This window comes from Gastrolobium bilobum, unplaced genomic scaffold, assembly GCF_033153095.1.
Source record: "Gastrolobium bilobum isolate Gb01-03AN ecotype WA unplaced genomic scaffold, APGP_CSIRO_Gbil_v1 utg11851, whole genome shotgun sequence".
Lineage (NCBI taxonomy): Eukaryota > Viridiplantae > Streptophyta > Magnoliopsida > Fabales > Fabaceae > Gastrolobium > Gastrolobium bilobum.
In genome coordinates, this window is record NW_026898367.1 from 116,534 (window position 1) to 139,812 (window position 23,279).

Sequence of the window (23,279 nt, forward strand, 5' to 3'; positions counted from 1 at the left end):
GAAACTATACTGCTTTGGAGCTAAGTGGAGAGGCTTATTAAGGTAACCTCTTGGTACTGGGGCTTGATCCCCTTGTGTGTTCCACCATGCCCGTTGAGGGTGATGGTAAGAAATGTATGTAAGTAATGTAGAACAACATGATCATGCATTTAGTATGTATGTTGGTACATAGGTACCATGTCTCTGGCCAGTAGACAGTTTTCCTTCGGGCATTTCAGACTTCCACTGGATAGGTCTCCGAGCGGGAGTTCCAATTGACCTAGGGTCGTGGTGTGTGATCCGGATAGGAGCACACTAGGAAGTCTCGGGTGTATATGGATGGGAGGGGTGCCTTGGTTGGATGTTCTTGGAACACGCCTTGGATGAGACCCGTAGGCTTATATGCCGAGCCATTAGGCAGGACGTTGCGTGGTATTGGTAGCTACCATTCCAGCTTCGTTGTATTTTATATCCCTATGATCCTCAGTTTCTCTAAATCCCTTGCTTTATCCCATTTTTTCAAGATGTTGTTATATATTATTTATGGGTTTATCATCTATCATTTAACATGACCACAAAAATTTTCCTACACTCACAACATTTTGTGGGGCCCGCAGCAAAAAAAAAAAAAAAAACTCTGGCACGCAAAACGAATCTCTATAACATAACACAATCACTTTTCCTACAACATAACTCTTATAAAACCCATTATTTATATACATCGAAGTGAGCCATTGGGAAGAGTTTTCTCCGGAACCTCTGGGTTACTGAGATATATTCGTATATCTCACCCCGTCTTGGGGGCTTTATTTCAGGAGGTAGCAGTAGTACAGGAGCAGCGGGCAAGAAGCCCGTGGGATGAGTCGTTGGAGGACTTTTTATATTTTGCATTTTGATGGCCATTGGGCCTAGGCTAGACTTAGGGCATGAACATTGTATATGTTGATAGGTTGAGATTCATGGTCATATTTGTTCATGCTATTTTTGCCTAAGTCTAGGTACATGTAGTTTATGACATTGGAGATTTATGAATTATATTGTAATTTGATAATTATAAAGATTGTATTAGGACCTTGTGTAATTTGAAGCTTATGTAATATGATGAAAGGGCAGTAGGCCTATTTTAGGATTATGATTATGTGTATGAGTAGTAAATGCATGCAATTGAACTTTGATGATTGAAACTTACTAAGTATTGATAAAGGAAGCAAAGTGATAAGTATCTTATATATGTAAAATAAACTGTGAAGGGTTGTAAGTGCCTCAAGGCATTGTTGGTCCTTGTGTTTGCCACCCAATGATTATTAGGTACATTTGAGGTTCTAGATGACATTAGCAAAATTGGAGATTTTTGTGAAAACAAAAGAAACTCTGGCGAAATTTCTAGAAATTGGCATAATTTAGGAAAACTTCAGAAGAGCATATCTCCCTCCACAGAGGTCCGATAGGGACATTCCATACGCCATTTTGAAGCTTGATATGTCCTTTATCTTGTGGTAAAATTTGGTATAATTCTGGGTTGGACGTCGGCCTGGAGAAGGCAAAGAGTGCAGACTGCCCATTTGCTCACTGCACTTGTGGCAGTTCTGGACCGGTTTTGGGAAATTAATTCCTGCTTTTTTTCTTAGTCAAATTAAGTTTATGATATATCAAATTGAAGCTTGAGGTGTCTAGTTTGTTGTATAAAAATTTGAGAGAAATTGATTGAGTGGATTTTCTGTAGTAATTCGTGGAGTGAGAGGTGTTTTGAGCTGTTTTCGGGTTGGATGACAGTTTTGCTTGTCCAACTTCAAACGGCAATATCCGGAGAAAACAAGCTCTAAATAAATCATGTGATAGCTTCCTAGAGATTTAATTGAGTGTAGAATAACATATAAAAATATGGGAGATTTTCAGAATGCAGTTCATCCGCAGAAAATTAAAGACCGAACTATGTTCGGATAGGTAGAAAACGTAAAATTGAGAAATTAGCTAAGTGGGTTTATGGGAACCCCTTAGTGACTTGTAGTAAGTAAAATAACTTATAAAAATAGTTTAAACAAGTATTCTGCAAGAGTTTACAGTTACAATCACAGCTTTTAATTATTACGCTTTTTACTGTTCTAAATACTCGCGTAATAACGGAACAAGTTTACTCGCATTTTTATAAATGAATTGCTGTGATTGTAACTGCGCTTAATATCATAATTAATATTAACAATACCGGTGTACAACAGGCTGTTACAAGGCCACACACAAAGGTAAGGTTTTAATGATAATTTTAATGCATAACCTTCATGAAACTTGTAGTTTTTTTTTTTGTAAGGATTTCATTTCTATCATTTTTTATTTGTAAAGAAGCTTGAAAGGTCTTCTTTATTCTTCTCACAGCCACGCTCTGTTTTTAAATAGGGAAGAAAAATATATTTTAACGTAGTTTGAAGTTAAAGAGTTGTTCTTTGTTAACTTGGCAAGTTAGTTTTAGTTAATTATACTCATTTGGTGTGTAGATTAGAAATTTCAAGTGATTTATATGGTTGTTTGGAGGGGGCTGTTTTGATGTTACATACTTATATATATGATGATGAATTTTATGAATCATGATTGATAATTGGTTGTTTGAAGTCTAGGTAAGTTGGTATGTTTGAAACAAAAATAAAGGGAATATATATATATATATATATATATATATATATATATATATATATATATATATATATATATGTTAATAAAGTGCAGATTTTGTATGATTAATGTGGTGCAATCTAAGTGTTTGATAGAATGTCAAAAATAAAAATTTGAATGATAAGTGAGTATTTGATATTATTTAAATTGAAGTAAGTGGTAAAGTTAGGAAATAAAGTGTGAAATCCTTATAGGATAAATGAAATAATACATGTTGATTTATGTGTTTATATGATTAAAATAAAATGTAAGATAGTAAAATTTGTGATCACATTCTTAGTTGAAGAAATTTACAAGAAATGTTTATAATGAAGACAACACTATTCTCTTAATTTGATTAAGTGGTTGTACAAAGAAGTAAATGATAAGTTGAATAGGTCTTTTTATGGTTATGTGGAAATTGAGAGTTTGATAAGGTGTAGGCTTAAATTAAGAGAATCTACAGATAAAAAGGCTAAAAAGAAAGATATGGAATTTTGATGGTATACGAAAGTTTTGGTTGTGTCATTATGTATTGATACTAAGTATGTGACTAAATGAAATTATAAATTATATGTAAATTGGGGATGATAAGTAAGTGTAAGTTAAAAAGAAATTATTTGAATGTTATATATGTACTTGTGAAGTTTTAGAATTTTGTTATGATTATGATTTTTCGTTAAATATTATAAGTTGATATGAATAGAAATTAGTAAGAAAAAGTATGAAAATTCATGATATTAGAAGGGATATAAGTCGATTTATAAAGGGTATAAGTATGGATTTTGGAATTTATATTATTTAATGTTGATAAGTATGTATGGTATTTCCTTTATATGTTGAGTAAGTAAAATTGTGGGATGTGTTTGTATGAATTAAGATTATGGATTAAGCATGAAAATTAGAAATGGTTAATTTATATGTTTAGATGAGCTTCGACCATATATGGTGAAAAGGTATAATATGTTTTATTTAATGGGAATGAATAATTAGTAGCAAATGCCAAGTGTGATTGAATATGATACAAGTATGTTTGGAGTGTGATTATTGATATTTCATCTTCATGATGAATGTAGTGATTATATGTTCGATTGTTAAGAATTATGTAGACTATGAACATATGACAAGGTTGTCTATGTTTATAAAAAAAAAAAATTGGATTTGTTAAGCATTATGTATGGTAAAAATATTTATAAGAAGTTAGTGGTTTAAATAATTAGTTTAAGGGTCTATTATGACTTGTATTTTAAAAGGGAAGTATGTATGGTATGTATTTTATTAATAAAGAATTGTTGGAATCACTAAGTTAATGAACGTTTATAACCGAAAGAATGTTGGTTATTCAAAATAATATAATAAACTGTCATTAACGGTACATTAATTATGGTACTAGTGAAAAGCAAGAGGTGTGAATCCCATAGATTCAAACCCTGCGAGACGGACTACACGTGGATAGCTAAATTCATAGACTTCGTGAAAAACTAGTTGTAGAAACGAAAAGCATACATGTAAGCTTTCGATTTAGGAGTTTTCTCCGTCTTTGTTGTTCCGCCATTATCAGTGGCAATTATGGTTTCCGTAAGGATATTACTGTTGTTAATATTGATACTTTGCATAGTTGCATTCGTATAGTGCATGCATATGATATTATTTATGATATGTTACGATATTTTATGATAAGTTAATCCGATATGATCTTCAATGGGATATTGTAACACCCCGTATATATCCGTTAATGTTATCATATCATCGTATTAAGCTATGCTTAAATAAAAATGCGGAATATATTTTTCTTGTCAATTATGACGTCATTATACTTAGCCAAGTTGATTACTTAAACATTTCCATAAAACATCGCTTGTATGTACATTGCAATTAAACAGCTACTGAAATACCTCATATAATAAATCATTACACTAGGTCTCTTGTCACGGAACTACAACACATAGCCCGGACAATCCTAATAGTTTATACAACTCAACGTAAAAGTACTAACAACCAAGTGGCATGAACAAATTCCATGCTCACCCAAATAAGGCACAAGCCCAACATAGTCTCAACATCAACAACATAATAATAATGCGAAAACATAAACAACATCCAATCCAGTCATGCCAGCATAAATATAACGGCAATAATCATCAACTAAGCTCTGGCCTCTTGCAGCAGAGGCATCAGTCCCCATACTACCTGAACCTGAAATAAGCGTCCCCAAACGTGGGGTGAGATCTCTAAACAAGAAATCTCAGTAAGACAAGGGGTCCTCAAGGATCTTCCACCCCAAGCTCACTTACATGTGTAATATAAGTTCCAAAAATATATTCAACATTATCATTTCCAAAATAGTCAATGCAGCAGAATATCATGTCATGTGTGTCAATACTATAATCTACTGGCCAGAGAATGTAGGAATACGTCTATTACCCACACATAATAGTACAAGGAACATCGCTTGCACCTCACCCCAGTCTCACCATCTTGTATGTACCACATACTCAGGCTTACCGTATAGGTGGAATACCACATGCATATCATAAAGCCATTGCACATATCAGCTCAAAAGCATTTCATTATATCAAAGCATGTAACACAGCATGCATATAACCATTCCCCATGGGGTATGGTGGAACTACACAATGGCTAAACCGAGGACACGAAAGCTTACCTTGCAAGCTAACTATCCAATGCCAAGAGTCCACACTAGCTCACACTAGCTCAAAGTCCACAAACAGATCAATCACAATCTGTTTATACAGTAATCCATCATTAATAACCATTACTCAAGGTTACATTAGGTGATTAAGTCTTTTTTACTCATTTTAACTCATTACATGCTGTTTCTGTAGGAAGTATTCGAATACTCCACGAGTAGTATTCGAATACTCCAGCTATCCAGAAATTATTCGATTACTTTCATTAAAGTATTCGAATACTACCAAGTATCCGAATACTTTCCCCCCAGTATCCGAATACCCAAGTATCCGAATACTAAACCTTACTGTATTCGAATACTCTCCAGTATTCGAATACTTCTTCAAAGGTATCTGAATACTTTTCTTCCCAGAAAAGTATTCCAATACTCCAGCAAGGAGTATTCGACTACCATTGACAAGTATTCGAATACTACACGAAAAGTATTCGAATACTTCTCCAACAGAATGCAGAAATTCGAGCTAACTTCTGCATAATGTCAAATTTAAGGATCCAAAAGCGATTGGGAGTTCAATGACTCCCTAAACAGATGTTCATTACCAAGTTATGAACTCAGAAACCAACTCCTTTACTCAAAAGGTTAAAGTTTCACTTATTAATTGATTAAACAAGCTTTAGGCCTCAAAATACACAAAGGATGATCATGAATACCTCCAAGGCACCAAAACTTCGAAAATGAAACAGAAAGGAAGCCTCCAACACAGCACCCAAGTTCTGACTTCACAAGGCTACGAAAATACACTTCAAGCTTGACCCTTTATGCCAAAAGGTGGCTTCTTGAAGCTCAAGAAGCCAAGAACAAGCCCCACTCACACAAAATCAGACTATACAACCCCTAACACTCCCAACCAACAGCAAGCATATCCTCAGAAATGCTTCATAACTCACCACCAAGGTTACCCCACACACACCCAAGTGTTTAAGTGGCAAGAACAAGGAGAAAGGTGACACCTTTGGCTCACAAGAGGGAAGGGAGATGAAGGTGGCAATGGGAGGCACAAGGCTGAAGAGAAATCAGAAAACTCACGTAGGCACATCACACATGGCCTGGGGTTTGGTGCAAGATGCATATATATAGGCACTTAAGTTTTAAACACACAGTATTAGCAATTATAGCTACGCTTAGTATTTTAATCCCAAACTCAGGATTCTGAACCTACTCAATTTTACAAGATTTATCATATTTTTATATTAATTTTCGCTGCACCTTTCCGGTACTCGCTTTCCCATAGCCAGTATCAATTCTGGCACCAGTTCTCATTATTTTAACTTGAAACTCGTTTTACAAGTCCTACATATTATTCTAAGAATATCCATACACTTATAATAATTTTCCAGGATACTTCACTGGTACGCATTTATACCGTGTAGCAGAACCTGTATCTGCACTTTTCATCAGAAACGCGACTTTCAGCATTATAACTCACTTACTATAATTATCAGAGCCTCAAATAATTATTAGGGTCAATTATAGAATTATCTCATTAAACTCATAATTAACTGATTAATTTTCTTAATTAACAGTGCGTGTTCTTACAGATACCGTCCTGGAAGTATAAGTTATGTTTTATGAACAGTGGAAACGTGTAAGGATATGATCATGGTGTACATAAGGTACAGCCGAGGAAACTTTAGTTTTCTAATCATTATAAGTATGTTAGTAGATATGATAAGATATATTGTAAGATGATACTACGAGAACAAGAGGAAAATCTAATGGGTACATAAGATATGAACAGATTTAAGATTCAGAAGAAAAAATACGATATAAGAACAAGTAAGAATTATCAGAAAAGAAATACGATATGAAATTGTTAATATGGATTATATGGTGTATTCTATGTTTGGTACTTGATATCTTCTTGTAAGAAGTGGACTCTTGGGTGGAGACTGCTCCATAAACCCCAAGTTTATCGAGATTTATTCTCACCCCACGTTATGGGGACATTTTTCAGGTACCGCAGCTGTTGGCGACCGTTCTAAGGGCAAGAAGCCCGTGGTTGATGAGTAGATCTGAGTATATATGTTATCTGCTTACTTTAGGAGTTTGCTGTGTATAAATGTTACTCTAGTTTGGTTGTATGATATTTCGATGAGGCATAGATATCAGATAGTCTTTTTGAGGCTGTACTAGCCTTTATGCATATGTGTATAATTATGACAGTAGGATGTATTATGTATATGTAAGCTGACGTAGGATTTTATAGTTATGGCATAGAGCCATCTTTTGATGTGATGAATCTATAGTTGTGGATTGTGACTGTATGTAGTTTTTGATATGTTTTGGACTTGTTGTTTATCAGATGTGTGTATTTGGTGCGATTGTAGTCCCTGGAAAGGTTCAATTTACAGCTGTCATGCTGTCCGTTTTCTGTCAGGAATAATACAAGTTATTATATTCGGGTAGATATTAGTGACTGTTTATAGTTGCTAATTAATAATTAAGTAATCAGAATAAAATAAGAATTAATAAGTTAGAAAGGTAATTATGTAATAGACTTTAAAAAGAAAAAAATTTATGTTACTTAGTCTGTGGTAATCAATAGTGATTTAAAATAAGTAAAGTCTTCCGCTAATTAATTAACTAAGTCAAGTTTTATGACCATAAGTTAGGTAACAAACCGGCTCGAGACGGGGTGTTACAGAGTAGCCCACAAAGTGGTGAGACAAATCTCAGTAAGTGGTAAATCATACCACACAAAATGCATCAAAAGTTGTTAGCACAACACAAGGTACTCAAATTCACACTTATAAGGCAGTTTTATAGCATAGAACCATTAGGAACAATCTCCCTCAATTGTGATTAATTTCCTTACAGCAGCATAAAGCCATGAGGTGTGAGTTCCTCCATGGTAATAAAAAAAATTCAGCATCATAAGTAATCAGCACACACAAGATTACATTACAGCATATTCATACATATCAAGAGGGGTTCACACACTTACCTTAAGGATGTAAATTTTTATTCGATGCTTGAGCTTTCTTATTTTCCTCCCTCCTAGCGCTAACCACACCTATAGAACCCCCAAAATAGAAATTTTCAGCTAGCATTCTACATTTCTAATTTTTCTTCCCACATAATCGAATTTCTCCTGGCACAAAATAGAAAACTCAACCGCATATAATGCTCATTCCTAACTCCTATACAATTCAAATGTCTCTAGACACTTCATATGCATCACTTTTCCTCACCTCTGGCTACTAGATCAAAAATTTCAGAAAAGAATGTGAGAATTGGTTCATTACTCGAATTTTCAGAGAGGAAAAGGAGCTATATTTGGGCAAATTCAAGGAAACAAAACAAGGTCCAGTCTTCTTCCTTCTTTAGGTGAAGATTACATGCAAGGCAAGTAAAGAGTTTTCGGTTTTGCATCTTTGACAGCTTGCTGGCCGCACCCAAAATAGAGCAACGGAAGAATTTTTGTTTCTATCCAAGAAATCGAACCAAAAAGGAGACTTGGAGCTGCTGTTGGAATCGACACATACAAATTGCACAAATTGAGAAAACAAAAAAGAGAAAGGGAAGAGAAATTCACATAAAGGTTTACTGGATCACTCAACGCCAGACTACATCAAACTTGTATGAAATATATTCAATGTTACAAGTCACTTGGTTTACAAAAGAAATATAAATAGACTTTAGAAAATCCTAACAACAGCTATTTATGGCCTGACCCCAAACTATTAAGAAAAAAATTATAATAACTCAGAGGCCACATACCTGGTTGCCCCGGGCAATTGGACCTCGCTAGCAAGAGTGCTCATCTGAATGTGAAGTATGAGTCATACCCAACATGACCATAGAAAAATCCTATGAGAAGTGAGGTGATGCTTCGTTTAAGGAGGCAGAACATGCAAGGAAGGCTGAAGGAGCTGGAGTGGTTCGATTTTTAGGAAGAAAGGTCGCATGTAAGGGCTGGAGTTGAAGGTGATGAGTGAGAGAGAGAGAGAGAGAGAGAGGAAAGCTTGCAACTGTGAGAGAACAAGAAAAAGTGAGGATGGATGCTCTCTTTTAAGAGGGCGCATGCAAGGAAGAACGCTCAGCATTTAGGAAAGATATAGAGTTCGACAAAAGCAAGGGAAGAAGAAAGAATTAAATGGTGAAAGATAAAAGAATGGATAATGCATTTCTCTCCTCTAATTTTCACCTCCTTACTAATACCCCAACCTATTACATTTTAATTTAAAAGCCACTGATGTGATCAAAACAATGATTAAAGGTACTAACTTAATTAGATTTATCAATTGTAGACAATTTAGAATTTTCTTAAAATTTCTTTCCTAATAACTCAAAATTTAAAATAAAATAAGCAAGCTTATAGAGAATTTTTTTAATTTAAATAAACAAGTATTTAATTAATAGTACTTAATTCAATAATTAACTGAATAAACAGTTTACTAATTAATTAAATAATAATTTCCACTGTAACGAAAATTCATATTAAGGTGGAATTGGGTTGTCACAAATTTTATGAGTTGGAAAATTAAAATTGAAAAATTCTTTTATTTAGCAAACTGATTTCTTGAAAAATTAAAACTAAGATTCAGGAGTATGATTATGGATAAAGAAGAGCGGAAACTTAATCTCATTGTATCCCTGATACATCAATTTAAAAAAGATTACCTTTAGTTAATTTTGCTAATCAATAGTATATTTCATAATATCTACCTCATTCCTAAAATAATTGAAAGCTAAAATTATGAAATAAACCCAACGTAATGTATAAAAAAGTTGGAAAGTGAAAATAAAATATTTCTATTAAGTAAAATAAAATATTTCTATTAAGTAAAATAATTTGTATTTTCTTTTTTAAAAAAATATCAAAAATAAATTCGCAACTCTACGGAGTTTAAGATAATTGTTATACGAAGACTCTTGCAACGATACAACAAGTGAAATGATAAACATACAACAACATTGTCTATCATTGCATAAATCTCGAGATTTTTATTAACGAATAAGATACCCTCTTTTTCAATAAATTGGCAAGTAGAATTTTTTTTATTTTAAAATAACTCCATGTTGTACAAAGTCTAAGATAGTGTATATATACGAAAACTCTTTCGATACATATGATATTTGAGGATAGCAAATTATACAACTAGTTTCTCATATTGTCAGATGGATTATTTATTTATTTACTTATTATTTTTTTGAAATTAATTGATCTAACTAATAAATTTGATTTCTTTACTTTATTAACATTATTATCCCTAAGAAGAAAACACAATTAGAAGATTATTAGAATTCAAAAACTAACTAACCAAATGGTGGTAGCTCACCAAATGGTGGTAGCTCAGTTGGCGCATGGGAGCTAAGTAGGTGGGGGGAGTGAGAACATGTGTTCGATCCTCCCCAATATCACCTTTGGGAGGGGTTTAAAACCTTAATCTTGGACCCGCCCTGAATCGGAATAGTCGTAAAGCAATGAACCAATTGGAATATTTCAAAAAAAATAAATTCAAAAACTAAATGATTTATTTACAAATGAAACATGGTTTTATTTTATTTTTTTGTAAGAGAGAAAGGCAAAGCCCAACAACTAGGAAATTACAAGCAAACAATTGTCAGCTCCCCAACTGTCGTAGCATGTGCCTAATGTCAGGAGAGGGATCTGTAGATCAAAGTATGTTACAAGTCCCACATTGGTTGCCTATACAACTAATGTGGGGTTTAAAAGGCCATGGGTACTCTCACCCTTTGAGCTAGCTTTTGGGGTGGTGATCTCAAGGTCCGTAACAATTGGTGCTTTCATTAAGAGTTGAGGCTACGGAAAAGGCTACCTATAGGCTGGATTAAGGTGCCTTTGGGCACTGAATACTGAAAGGTGAGTGAAGCCGCCAGGGGAAAAGGGCTAGCGTCGGGTCAGTGTCGATAGAGTGAAAGCCGCCGTGGACGTCGGCCCTTAAAGGGGGTGGCAATGTTACAAGTCCCACATTGGTTGCCTATACAACTAATGTGGGGTTTATAAGGTCTTCACTCACCTATCAGTATTCAGTGCCCAAAGACACCTTAATCCAGTCTATAGGTAGCCCTTTCCGTGGTCTCAACTCTCAACGAAAGCACCAATTGTTACGGACCTTGAGATCACCACCCCAAAAGCTAGCTCAAAGGGTGGGAGTGCCCGAGACCTTATAAACCCCACATTAATTGTATAGGCAACTAATGTGGGACTTGTAACAAAGTATCCCTGCCCAGTATTAGCAGCAAAGGTGGCTAGCCAATGGGCACAACCATTTGTGTCCCGATGCATGTGGTTGCTTCTTAGATTCCAATCTTTTTCATTTCAATCATTCAAGAAATCTTGCAATAACATTTGAGTCCCTCAATTCAAGATTAGCAATGGGTTTTGCTTGAAGAAAGATATGTACAAAAGATTTTACTATTTACCAATTATACAAGTTAATACAATAAGAATAAAACTAATAAATTCAAAAATAAAATAAGCCAAATGAAAAAAAGAACATAACCACTATTATAATATTTATTTATTGTTATGGACCGAAACCATATCTCAACAACTTATCCAATAAAGGATTAAGGCATATCTAAACAATATCCTAACTAACAGATGATCAAGGAATGAGACTCTCATCCTAATAGTGATTCTAAAAAGCTAACAACATGGAGATACCTAAGCCCCAAACCCATAGAGATAAACATTATAAATAAATGCTAAAGATCTCCGGTACACACTTTTGAACTCATTCTCTATTGCTGCCAACATTGTGCACACACGTCTTGGCTATACGTCTATTATCAGTGCACGATGATTGGTACATTGACTTTGAGTCAATATGACATTTCTCTCATAGATATCTCTGAGTGCATACCTATACGGTAAATATTCACGGTCTATCTAAACCGAACACTTATATCATTTCTTTTAGAAAGAAAAAATTATTCCCAAAAAATATATACACGTTTTCTTTTCCTTTTTTTTGGAAATTTTAATCAATTACACAAGAGATAATGGTCTTATAATAAGCAATAACCACATACTTTAAAAATTACCAAATATATATAATCTATGTTTAAAATAACATTTCCTAACTGAATCTTAATAAATCAAGCAAAACACTAACGATTTTTTTATTCATTTACATATTTTTTATGCTTTTTTTTAAAAAAAAAGACGCTATTTAGTTTTTTCTTGAAAGCATAAGATGATTTAAGCTAAGTATTAGAAGAAAGAATGGAAAACTGTATATTCATCTATGTGCTTTACAAAAGATATCTCTGATATATATATACAAGAGAAAAAAAGAGTAAAAGGAATCTCCTAACAAACTGTAACAAAATGAACCAAAGAAAAACGCACCACTACTGCACGTGGTTTGTTACAACAGAAAAAGTGAGATAAGAACAAAACAATATCTAACTAATATTAATTCACTAATCACAATCTTAACACTCCCCCCTCAAGATGGAGAGTGTATGTTCAACACTCCCATCTTGTCAAGCAATGTTAGAAATTGTCTAGGAAATAATGGCTTGGTAAGCAAATCTGCCTGCTGTAGTTGGGAAGGAATATACATCACCTTCACCTCCCCTTTTGACACATTTTTTTCTAACCAAGTGACAATCTATCTCTATGTGTTTAGTCCTTTCATGAAAAACTGAATTTTCTCCAATGTGTAGGGCTGCTTGATTATCACAAAAAATCAAGCATGGTTCTTGATGCAGTATGCCAAAATCAAGCAAAAGAGATCGTAGCCAAATTAATTCACATGTCACATTAGCCTTTCTCTATACTCTGCTTCAGCTGATGATCTAGCCACTGTTGGTTGTTTCTTTGACTTCCAACTTATCAACGAGTCTCCTAGAAAAACACAAAAACCAGTAATTGATCTTCTAGTGTCTGTGCATGATCCCCAATCTGAGTCAGAAAAAGCTCTCAACTTCAATTGTCCAGAACTAGGGTAAAAAATGCCTTGTCCAACTGTCCCCTTGACATATTGCAGTAACCTATGAACAACATGAAGATGTGGTACCCTCGGATGAGCAAGAAACTGGCTAAGTTTATTTACAGCAAATGACAAATCTGGTCTAGTAATGGTTAAGTATAACAACCGTCCAATTAATCTCCTGTAAGAAACTGGATCATCTAACAAGTCACCCTCCTCTTGAGACAACTTGATATTCGGTTCCATTGGAGTGGCTTTTGATTTACAACCAGTAACTCCAGCATCTTTTAAAATCTGTAGTGCATATCCTCTTTGGCAAATGGAAATCCCTTTGCATGAACGTGCAACTTCCAATCCAAGGAAATACTTTAAATCACCAAGGTCCTTCAATTTAAATTGATTGTTTAAGTAATCTTTCAGTTGCTGCACTTCAGTATGATTACTTCCAGCCACTATGATGTCATCTACATACACCAAAACAGCAAGAAAACATCCGCCTTTGTTCTTAACAAAAAGAGAAGAATCTCCAATGGATTGTTTGAAACCATGAGTAATTAAAACTTGAGAAAATTTATGGAACCACTACCTTGATGCTTGTTTAAGTCCATACAAGGACTTATGTAACTTACAAACTATATTTGATGAAAGAGGCTCCCCCTCATGGAGATAACCGAGAGGTGGAACCATGTACACTTCTTCAGTTAACTCACCATAGAGAAAAGCATTATTAATGTCTAAATGAGTAAGGGACCAGCCACGCAATGATGCCAAAGCAAGCAATAAACGAACAGATGTTACCTTTGCTACTGGAGAGAATGTGTCAAAAAAATCAACTCCCTCTTGTTGATTGAAACCTTGAGCTACTAAACGAGCTTTATAACGTTCCAGGGTACCATCTGCATGAAGCTTAACTTTGTAGATCCATTTGCAACCGATGGCTCTGATACCATATTAGAAGAAAGAATGGAAAACTGTATATTCATCTGTGTGCTTTACAAAAGATATATCTGATATATATATACAAGAGAAAAAAAAGTAAAAGGAATCTCCTAACAAACTGTAACAAAATGAACCAAAGAAAAACGCACCACTACTGCACGTGGTTTGTTATAACAGAAAAAGTGAGATAAGAACAAAACAATATCTAAGCATATTTATCAAGTTCATCTACATGCAGCAACAACGTTGAATTCAGGATAAAATGTTCGTCAAAAAGTTTCTTTTTTTTTATATATACAAAGCTCTGTACCAAGTCTTTCCAAATTAAAGGAGTTACCAAAAAAATCTCATATTCAAGCAGGATGCAAGGCATCATACATATTTTAGAATGAAAATGTGGTTCCACAGGGACTAGTATTTGAAGAAAGAAAAAAAACATCGAAGAAGGCAATGGTCAATAATATATAAAGACAGTGTACCATTCTTACTTACACCAAATTGGTCATACAAAATCAACAGCCAAAGAGTGATTCATCATTTTGGTTTTTTATCAAACATGTAGTGTACAAATGCATAAACATACTAACTTTCAGGATTATCACAATACTTATGCCATAGGAGCTTAAACATATACAATTTCACTTCACGCACATACTCCCTAAGGTATTCTTGGTGTATATTAAGATCAAAAGTAAGAATTTATTTAAAGTTATACTACCCACAAATAGCTTCTAAAAAATTTACAGATCTTCTTTGTGCTTAGTCCCAAGTCTTTGATACTCCGCTTTTGTCTCTTCTGTTCCACTAAGGGAGAGTTTGGTAGAGGAGAAATTTTTTTATTCTTATGAATCACAATTTCTAAGAATATGCTGGGAAAGTGAATTTCCCGAGAATATTACAAAAAATTATTTGATAGGTCAAAATATTCCTAAGAATGTTGGAATAAGTTTCCTGATTCTATGTTTAGTTGATTGTCAATGATTTTTGGGAATATGAGCTGATTTTACACAACTAAATAAGTACAATATCTAATACTAAACTTCAGTAAAATTGGTTGAGAGCTATTGAAAGTCAAACACCAAGCTCCAAATGATTTGACAATTTAACATGCTGGGGATTTCAGTTGCATTATAAATTTATTTTAAAAAATAAAAAATAAAAACTGTGTTGCAAATATTATCCAACAAAAATTAAAGATCACTAACTAAAAAAATATTGGGCAACAAAAATAATGTTGCAGTGGGAAGAAACCAAGATAGATGATTTTCCACAATTCTTAGTAATGAACTAAATAGGCCATAAACATGAATTGGAATTTAATAAATGAGTAAAACTTGATTCTTTCCTCATTGCACATGAAAGAAAGAATATAATAAGATCATTAATGTTAGTGCAAAGAATAACGATATATGCAAAAAGAAAAATATCTCAATGAAACAACATTGTTGTACAAAAAATTAATTTAATTTGCGGTTACCAATTTGTTCTAACAAGAGAAGGTATTTCAGTCATGGAAAATATTAAAGCAAGATTATTTAAGTCCTATAAATTACATAAAATTTTCCCACTAGGTGGGAATCCAAGAATACCACCCCATGTGGAATTATTTCATGGGATTCTTATTCACAATTTTAATTCCTAGGAATATCATTTTTCCAGGAAAATTTTAAGAATCCATGTACCAAACATGGATAACTAGGATTCTCAATGTCAATTTTCTGGGAAACCAAACTTTATTCCTCTACCAAGCAGCCCCTAAACTGATTTTTTTGTTTTTGAGAAAATACATTTTCTTAGTAAATTCTTAGAAAATATTTTGAGCTCATAATATATATTTTCAATATTTAATTCTACCAATAGTAACTTAAATTAATAATCACATAAAAGTTTCACATAAGTTAAGGACCAAATCTTGAAAACATTATACTAATAATACATGTGTAAATTTTAAATTTTTTGTGAGTTGTGTATGCACAGGTGTGCGTGCATTCGTGCAAGTGAGTTTGGTTTTATGGACAAAATTATAAGATTTACACTTGCCTTTAGAAACATATATTCTGCTCTTAAGCGGTCGAATCTGAAGTTGCCATCAGAAATCAACTTTTATAGCTTCTTGAGCTATCGCTCTCTTTTTTGGTAATTGATAGGGCTAAAGCCCAAAAAAAAACTAGTGGACTACGAGGGCACGAGCCCTCCTTACAGAAGAAATATCAGCTAAATACAGCAAATGAATTCCCAGAGGAAGATCCTGGCAAATAACAACATTAACACCCCCCATAATCTAAGATGAAGTTTGCCATCCAATCAGCACACATGTTTCCCTCTCTGTAAGTATGTCGTATTTTAACCCTCCAATCTTTTTGTAACCAATTCTATATGCGAGTGATAACTCTCTTGTGGAGAGTTATTTTTAGGCTTTATTAACATGATTTGGTTCCATATTATATCATAATTCCCTTAAAATTGCATGATATTAGCATTAATCTTGTCTCCTTATATTTTGATTGAGAAATGTGCTAAGTGTTGTTATTTGATGTTATTTCGAGTGCTAGAGAAATTCACTTTCTTTGTTATTTTTGTTGCAGATCAGAGCCGTAGCAATCGGGCTTAAGTGAAACGTTGCGTTGAAGGTGCAAGAAGTAACTAACTTTCGAAATTCAAATCCAAACAGAAAGATAAAGACGCTATAGCACTGGATCAGGATAAGGAAGTTGTGCAAGGCAAAGGATAAGCACATATCACTTCCAATAACAAGATTTTGGCTAACAAGAAGATCAAATCAAGCTTAAGGGATAAACATTTATCCTATTCAGAGGCTATTTTTCAAGGAATAACAACTTGGAGCCTAAGTCACCATTTTCTATATAAAGAGAGTTACATCACTAGATAAGGATCGGATCTCCAAGCTTGAATCTCCACTCATTTCCTCAAAAAGTTAGTTCCCTCTATTGAGAGTTGCGTACTGCTTGGCTTTAAGGACTTGCACCCAAAGTTGACCATTCTAAGTGAACACTTCCCATGCCCTCTTGGCAATAAAGGCATACCAACTTCTTCAATCCACGACCACCGAAACTTTTAGGCAACGTGATTGTATTCCAATTGACCAAATAATGTCAACGCATTCCATCATGATCACCCCTGTGAAATACCTCTAGATTCTCTCGATCTCCATGCACACGATGAAGGGATTTTGCAACTTTGCATTTGGAAGTAAGGCACAACTACGTACCATAACTGAGTGAGCCAAAGTAATGTGTCTAGCTTGGGATTGAAAGTAAAATGGCATTGAAGGTCGTAGCATGTGAGAGGGAAAAACAAAATTTTTCATATGCAGAATTACACATGCAATCAAGAATCATGCTTTATGGCATGTGATGTTACCTTTGTTTGTGAGTTCAAAACTCCAAGACGATCAATGTTAGGTTTGAAGGGTTCAAACCCTCTAACGTTGATCCACACCACCCATGTCAAGATGCAAGAACGCTTTCTTGAAAGCCACCAATTAACCACCATAGAGAGGCTTGCTATGCGCTCAATAGGTGAAGAAGAAGGCTAGGTATATGTGTTTAGAAGAGTGAAGTCTCCAGCATGAAAACTTCACAAGAGTGGGATTGGTATATCGAAGAATTGGCTAGGTTCTTTTGAAAAACCCTAAGGAGGAACTCACCAACTAGGCACACAAGAGAGGGAGAGAATTAGTGTATCAAATCATAATTTTTACTCTCTCTTTTTTTGGTACATTGCCAGGAGGTATCCCCATTCAACCTTCTCCGGGCACCATGCCCTCGGGGTACGGCCCGTTTGGGCTAGCCCCTCATTGTAACAGTGGGTGCACTAAGCTTCGCAATTAGAGAAAGGACGAGACTAATCCCCCAACCGAAGATTTTTTGGCTTATCCTCTGGCCCCAAAAGATTTTCCAAGAAACTGCTTGAGGCAGGGTTTGATCCCTGCACCAAGCAATCCCTTGGGAGCTCAGCTGCCAACTGAGCTACCCTTGGGGGTTCAAAATTTTTACTTTACTTATAATGAAAGTGGCGCACAAGTGAGTGAGACAAAGGTGGAGTTGTTGCAATTCAAAAATCCCAACAACCTCCCCTTTGAATCCTCACAAGACTAGGTCTTTATCTAGTCAAAATTCTGAATCAATGGTCATCATATGACCACCAATTCATGCGCCCCTATTCAGCCCAAAAAGGGTCCAGATACATTTGAGCTGTTGCATTCAAGTTTGAACCAACTAGCTCACTGATTCTCTCAACAACCAAATCTGATTGGAGCTTGTTGGTTTGACAAGATGACAATCATCTCCCACCAAAATGGCGCCCCAAATCAGCCCTTGGAGATCTCCATAGATCTTCTCTTAATACAAGGGATTTGTTCCAACAAGATCTCATCTTATCCTTTTGTTATGAAACAATTTTTCATAGCCAATTCAAATTTGAATTCAAACATTTAAATTCAAACGTTCAAACATTTAAATTCTAAATTCAAATTCAAATTTCAAATTCAAATTCAAATTTCAAATTCAAAATTCAAATTTCAAAATTCAAAATTCAAATTCAAAATTCAAAATTCAAAATTCAAAATTCAAATTTCAAATTCAAAATTCGAATTTCAAAATTCAAATTCAAAATTCAAATTTCAAATTCAAAATTAAAAATTTAAATATTTGATAATTAATTTAACTAATTAAATTAATTAGTAATGTCTTGGACCATCCAAGCCTATTAACAATACCATGCGCCCTCTCCCTCTTAGGTGGGCTTCCAAACTTCATCTTGGGCTAACAACCATTATTAGGCCCAATACCTTTAATGCTATATCATCATGACATTAAGGTGTTAGTGTGTGACCCATTAGGTCAACATAGCCACTGACATAAATGCGCTCGGGCCCAACAAGCCCACAACCCATTTAATGCCAACACAGAGCACTAGCAATGCTTTGTTGCCCCAGAGCTAGTTAGATTAATTACTTGATCATCCTATTACACATATTTGGTTGCCGTATGTATTTCTTTTCGTCTCGGTTACCTTCCCATAAAACCTAGGGTAAGGAAGCGTATCAACCCTTGCAGTTTAGGGTAAGCTTTATTCGAAATAGGGAATCTTCAATTTACTGACTCTAAAGGCAGATCATCTCATGATCTCTTTTACTATGCATAGATTCCCGAGTCCCTGTAAATGTCATCCCGATTTCTCCGGTTTACAGATAACCTAATCTCTCACAGAGATTTGACGAATTCCTTCAGCTTATCACCCTAGCCATGTGCTCTTTCAGGACAAGCCCAACAGTATACCTATGAGTCTCCATGTTTTAGGCAGACGAGGTATACAGTCAAAGCATGCCTTCTAGAACACAGTCTAGGTAATAACTTCTGGTCTAAGGAAAGACATACCCAAATATAAAGAGACTACTCTGATGATACTATCTGTGAGATTTCCTCATAGAGTCTCTTTGTGGGTCGTCTGTGTGAGCTATACCCTTATAGGTCCACCCACGACTTTAGCTAAGACATCTCCATATCTGTAGCACATGAGGTCTTTACCTTGTATCCAAATACAAGTAGATAAGTCGTGCCAGTCTTACCCGAGATCACTGATCCCCATTCTCAGTGTCTCTAGACTAGGAACATAAAATTAGGAATAAACGTGCGGTATCCTTGAATCCTCATGATCGTGATCTCATCACAGATACTCAAGAGATACCTGTTCTATTCCAAGGGATTTATCCAGTTACTCATATAAAATATTAACAATAATATTAAGACAAAATATGAAACAGGATAAAGAGTGCTTTTATTTATTTGCGACAATATAAAAGGTCCACATATGTCCTAATCTAATCAAAAAATTGTCTCTAGGACATCCATATACTAACAGGGATAAACATTGTTGATGCTAGTTATTTAGTTTGGATTTGACCTTCTCAACAATGATAGCATATAGGTCTTTCATTACTCTCCCATGCTACACCATTGATCATGTAACACCCCGTATATATCCGGTAATGTTATCATACTATCATATTAAGCTGCGCTTAATTAAAAATGCGGAATATCTTTTTCTTTACAATTATGATGTCATTATCATTACCAACTTGCTTATTAATCAATTAATAAAGCATCGCCTGTATGCAATTGCAATAAAACAGCTAACTGAAATACCTCATAACATAGATAATATAAGTGTGTCTCTAGAAATCACGGGACTACCACAAGTAGGCCGGACCAACTAGCAGGTTATACAACTCCAATCCAAAAGTGCTAACATAAAGTGTCATGGACAATCCATATGTTCACTCAAATAAGGCAATAAGCCCAACATCAGTCTCAACAACAACATAATCATAAATAGCGAAAAACATAAACATCATCCAAATCCAATCATGGCAGCAATACAGCATAAACATCATAATCAGCTAAGCTCTGGCCTCTTGCTGCCAGAGGCATCAGTCACCATACTACCTGAACCTGAAATAAGCATTCCCCAAACGTGGGGTGAGATCTCTAAACAAGAAATCTCAGTAAGACAAGGGGTCCTCAAGGATCTTCCACCCCAAGCTCACTTACATGTGCAATATAAGTTCAAAAGCAGTTTATCATCATCAGTTCTAAAATAGTGCAATGCAGCAGATAATCATGTCATGTGTGTCAATTCTATTCTACTGGCCAGAGAAATGCAGGAATAAGTATACGTCTATTACCCACAATTAGTGCAAGACGCCACTTGCATTCACCCCGGATCACCATATCGTATAACGCCACATACTCAAGCTTACCGTCAAGATGAAACAACACATGCATATTAAAGGCCATTACACATAAAGCTCAACAGCATTTCAAATATTCAAAGCATGTAACACAGCATGCATATAACCACACCCCCATGGGACATGGTGGAACCACAACATGGCTAAACCGAGGACACGAAAGCTTACTTTGCAAGCTCACTATCCAAAGCCAAAAGTCCTCACAGCTCAAGTCCAACACACAGCAGATCACAATCTGATTTAGGACCAGCAAGTGTATCAACATACATAGCTCAAAAGCATTAATATAAAGACTACGTTTCCTTTTACGTTTTACGTCTTAAAGCTTCCACAAAGCGATAAGCCCTTAATCACATGATTCTGACTTAGTTCATTAAATACAGAAGTTCAACTTCATCAATCTAGGGTCCACAAACCCCAATAGCGTACTGTACACACAGCATAGCTACTGTTCTACGAAATCCCTGAATATCCGGATATTCCTCGGGTGCATATCCGGATATCCAGATCCCCATATCCGGATATCCAATATTCGGATATTCCACGGGCAGATATGCGGATATTTCATGACATAATGCATAAACTGCATTTCGTGAAGATATCTTTCCAAGGTTGAGTTTTTACCGATTTTAAACACTTAAACATGCATTTCTAGGTGTGTTTGACATTACCCAACATTAAGTTATCATCTTTTAACCTTTACATGCATCAAGGTTCCATTTTTAAGCATCACAAAACAAGTTCAAGGGTTCAACCACTCACCCCAAGCTTCAAACAGAAAAGAGGGATGCTCTTGGAGCTCACTACCAACACCAAAGGTTCTGACTTGGTTCCCAAAACGAAAATGGAGACACAGGTAGGTTCTTGCACCCAAAGATCACTCCTTGGAGCACCAAGTGCCAAGGCAAAAGCTCCACCAACCCCAACAACCCAAAACAGCATCTCCACACACCAAGGTCAGCACCCTCAACTCAGAAAAATGCCACCAACACACTCCCAAAGATCACTCTCACTCACCACAAGTGTTTAGGAGAAGTTTCCATGAAAGAATAAGCCGCAAAGCTCATGCAATGAAGGAAGGAAGGCAATGGATGCAAGTGAGAATGCTGGTCATCCATCCTCTCACGTAGGGAATTCTGTTTTCTAGGGCATTGTGCCCTTAAAGATAGTATTTATAGCCACTAACTCAATAAACACACAGTACTAGCTTTAATTGCTACCCTTAGCATTTTAATCTCAAACTCTGGATTCTTAACCTACTCAATTTTACAAGAATTATCGTATTTTTCTTATAATTTTCGGAGCAACTTTCCGGTACGCGCTTTTCAAAGCCAGTACCGGTTTCTAGCACCAGTTCTCATTATTTGGACTTGAAACTCGAATTACAAGTCCTACATATTATTCTAGTAATTATCATGCACTGATAATAATTTTTCGGAATACTTTTTCGGTACGCATTTATACCGACTAGCAGAATCGGTATCTGCACTTTTCTTCCGAAAAGCGACTTTCAGCATTCTAATCACTTACTATAATTATTAAAGCCTTATAATAATTATTAGGGTCAATTATGGAATCATTTCCTATTTTCTCATAATTTATTAATTAAAATTCCTTAATTAACGGTGCGGGTTCTTACATTCACCCCACCTTTTTAAGATTTTGACCTCAAGATCAGAAACATACCTGGTCGAAACTTGGGGTACTGCCGGAGAAGCTCGTCCTCACGCTCCCAAGTACACTCCTCAAGAGCTCTTCCGGTCCACTGCACTTTGACCATCGGAATGATCTTGCTCCTCAGCTGCTTCTTGCCACGATCGAGAATCTTGAGTGGTCCGACGGGAGTCTTTAGGTTCTCCCGAACCTCCACATCATCAGGTTGCACCACGTGCGATGGATCTGCTAGGTACTTCCGAAGCTGAGACACGTGAAACACGTCGTGGATGTTAGCCAAGTTCGGAGGCAAGGCAAGCCGGTAGGCAACAGGTCCTACCCTACCAAGAATCTGGTATGGCTCAATAAACCGCGGGCTCAGCTTCCTCACTTCGAGTGCCTGTCTAACACCGGTGACAGGTGAAAGTCTCACAAACATGTGCTCACCCTCACTGAACTCCAGTGGACGATGCTTGACATCGTAGTAACTCTTCTGGCGATTCTGTGCCTGCTTCAGCTTTTCTCTGATCATCTGGATCTGCAGGGTGGTATCTTGGACAAATTCCAAGCCAAACAACTCATGATCCCCAACCTCAGACCAGCAGGTAGGTGTACGACACCTCCTATCGTAGAGCGCCTCGTAGGGTGCCATGCCCAGGCTAGCATGGAAACT

The 23,279-nt window shown here is 35.6% G+C and overlaps 1 protein-coding gene and 1 long non-coding RNA gene across 2 annotated transcripts; both read right to left on the bottom strand.

Moving 5' to 3' along the window:
• Positions 1-4,526: 4,526 nt before the first annotated feature.
• LOC133315380 (uncharacterized) lies at positions 4,527-9,342 on the bottom strand. Its single transcript, XR_009752061.1, has 3 exons — positions 9,056-9,342; positions 8,280-8,348; positions 4,527-4,818 (listed from the first exon to the last, which is right to left on the bottom strand). It is a non-coding gene; the product is annotated as an uncharacterized LOC133315380 (long non-coding RNA).
• Positions 9,343-13,068: 3,726 nt separating this feature from the next.
• On the bottom strand, positions 13,069-16,459 carry LOC133315366 (uncharacterized mitochondrial protein AtMg00810-like). The gene is made up of 3 exons (XM_061516970.1): positions 16,404-16,459; positions 13,872-14,182; positions 13,069-13,766 (listed from the first exon to the last, which is right to left on the bottom strand). Exons 1-3 carry the CDS (start codon positions 16,457-16,459, stop codon positions 13,069-13,071), a joined length of 1,065 nt encoding a protein of 354 aa, XP_061372954.1.
• Between the last annotated feature and the right edge of the window lie 6,820 nt (positions 16,460-23,279).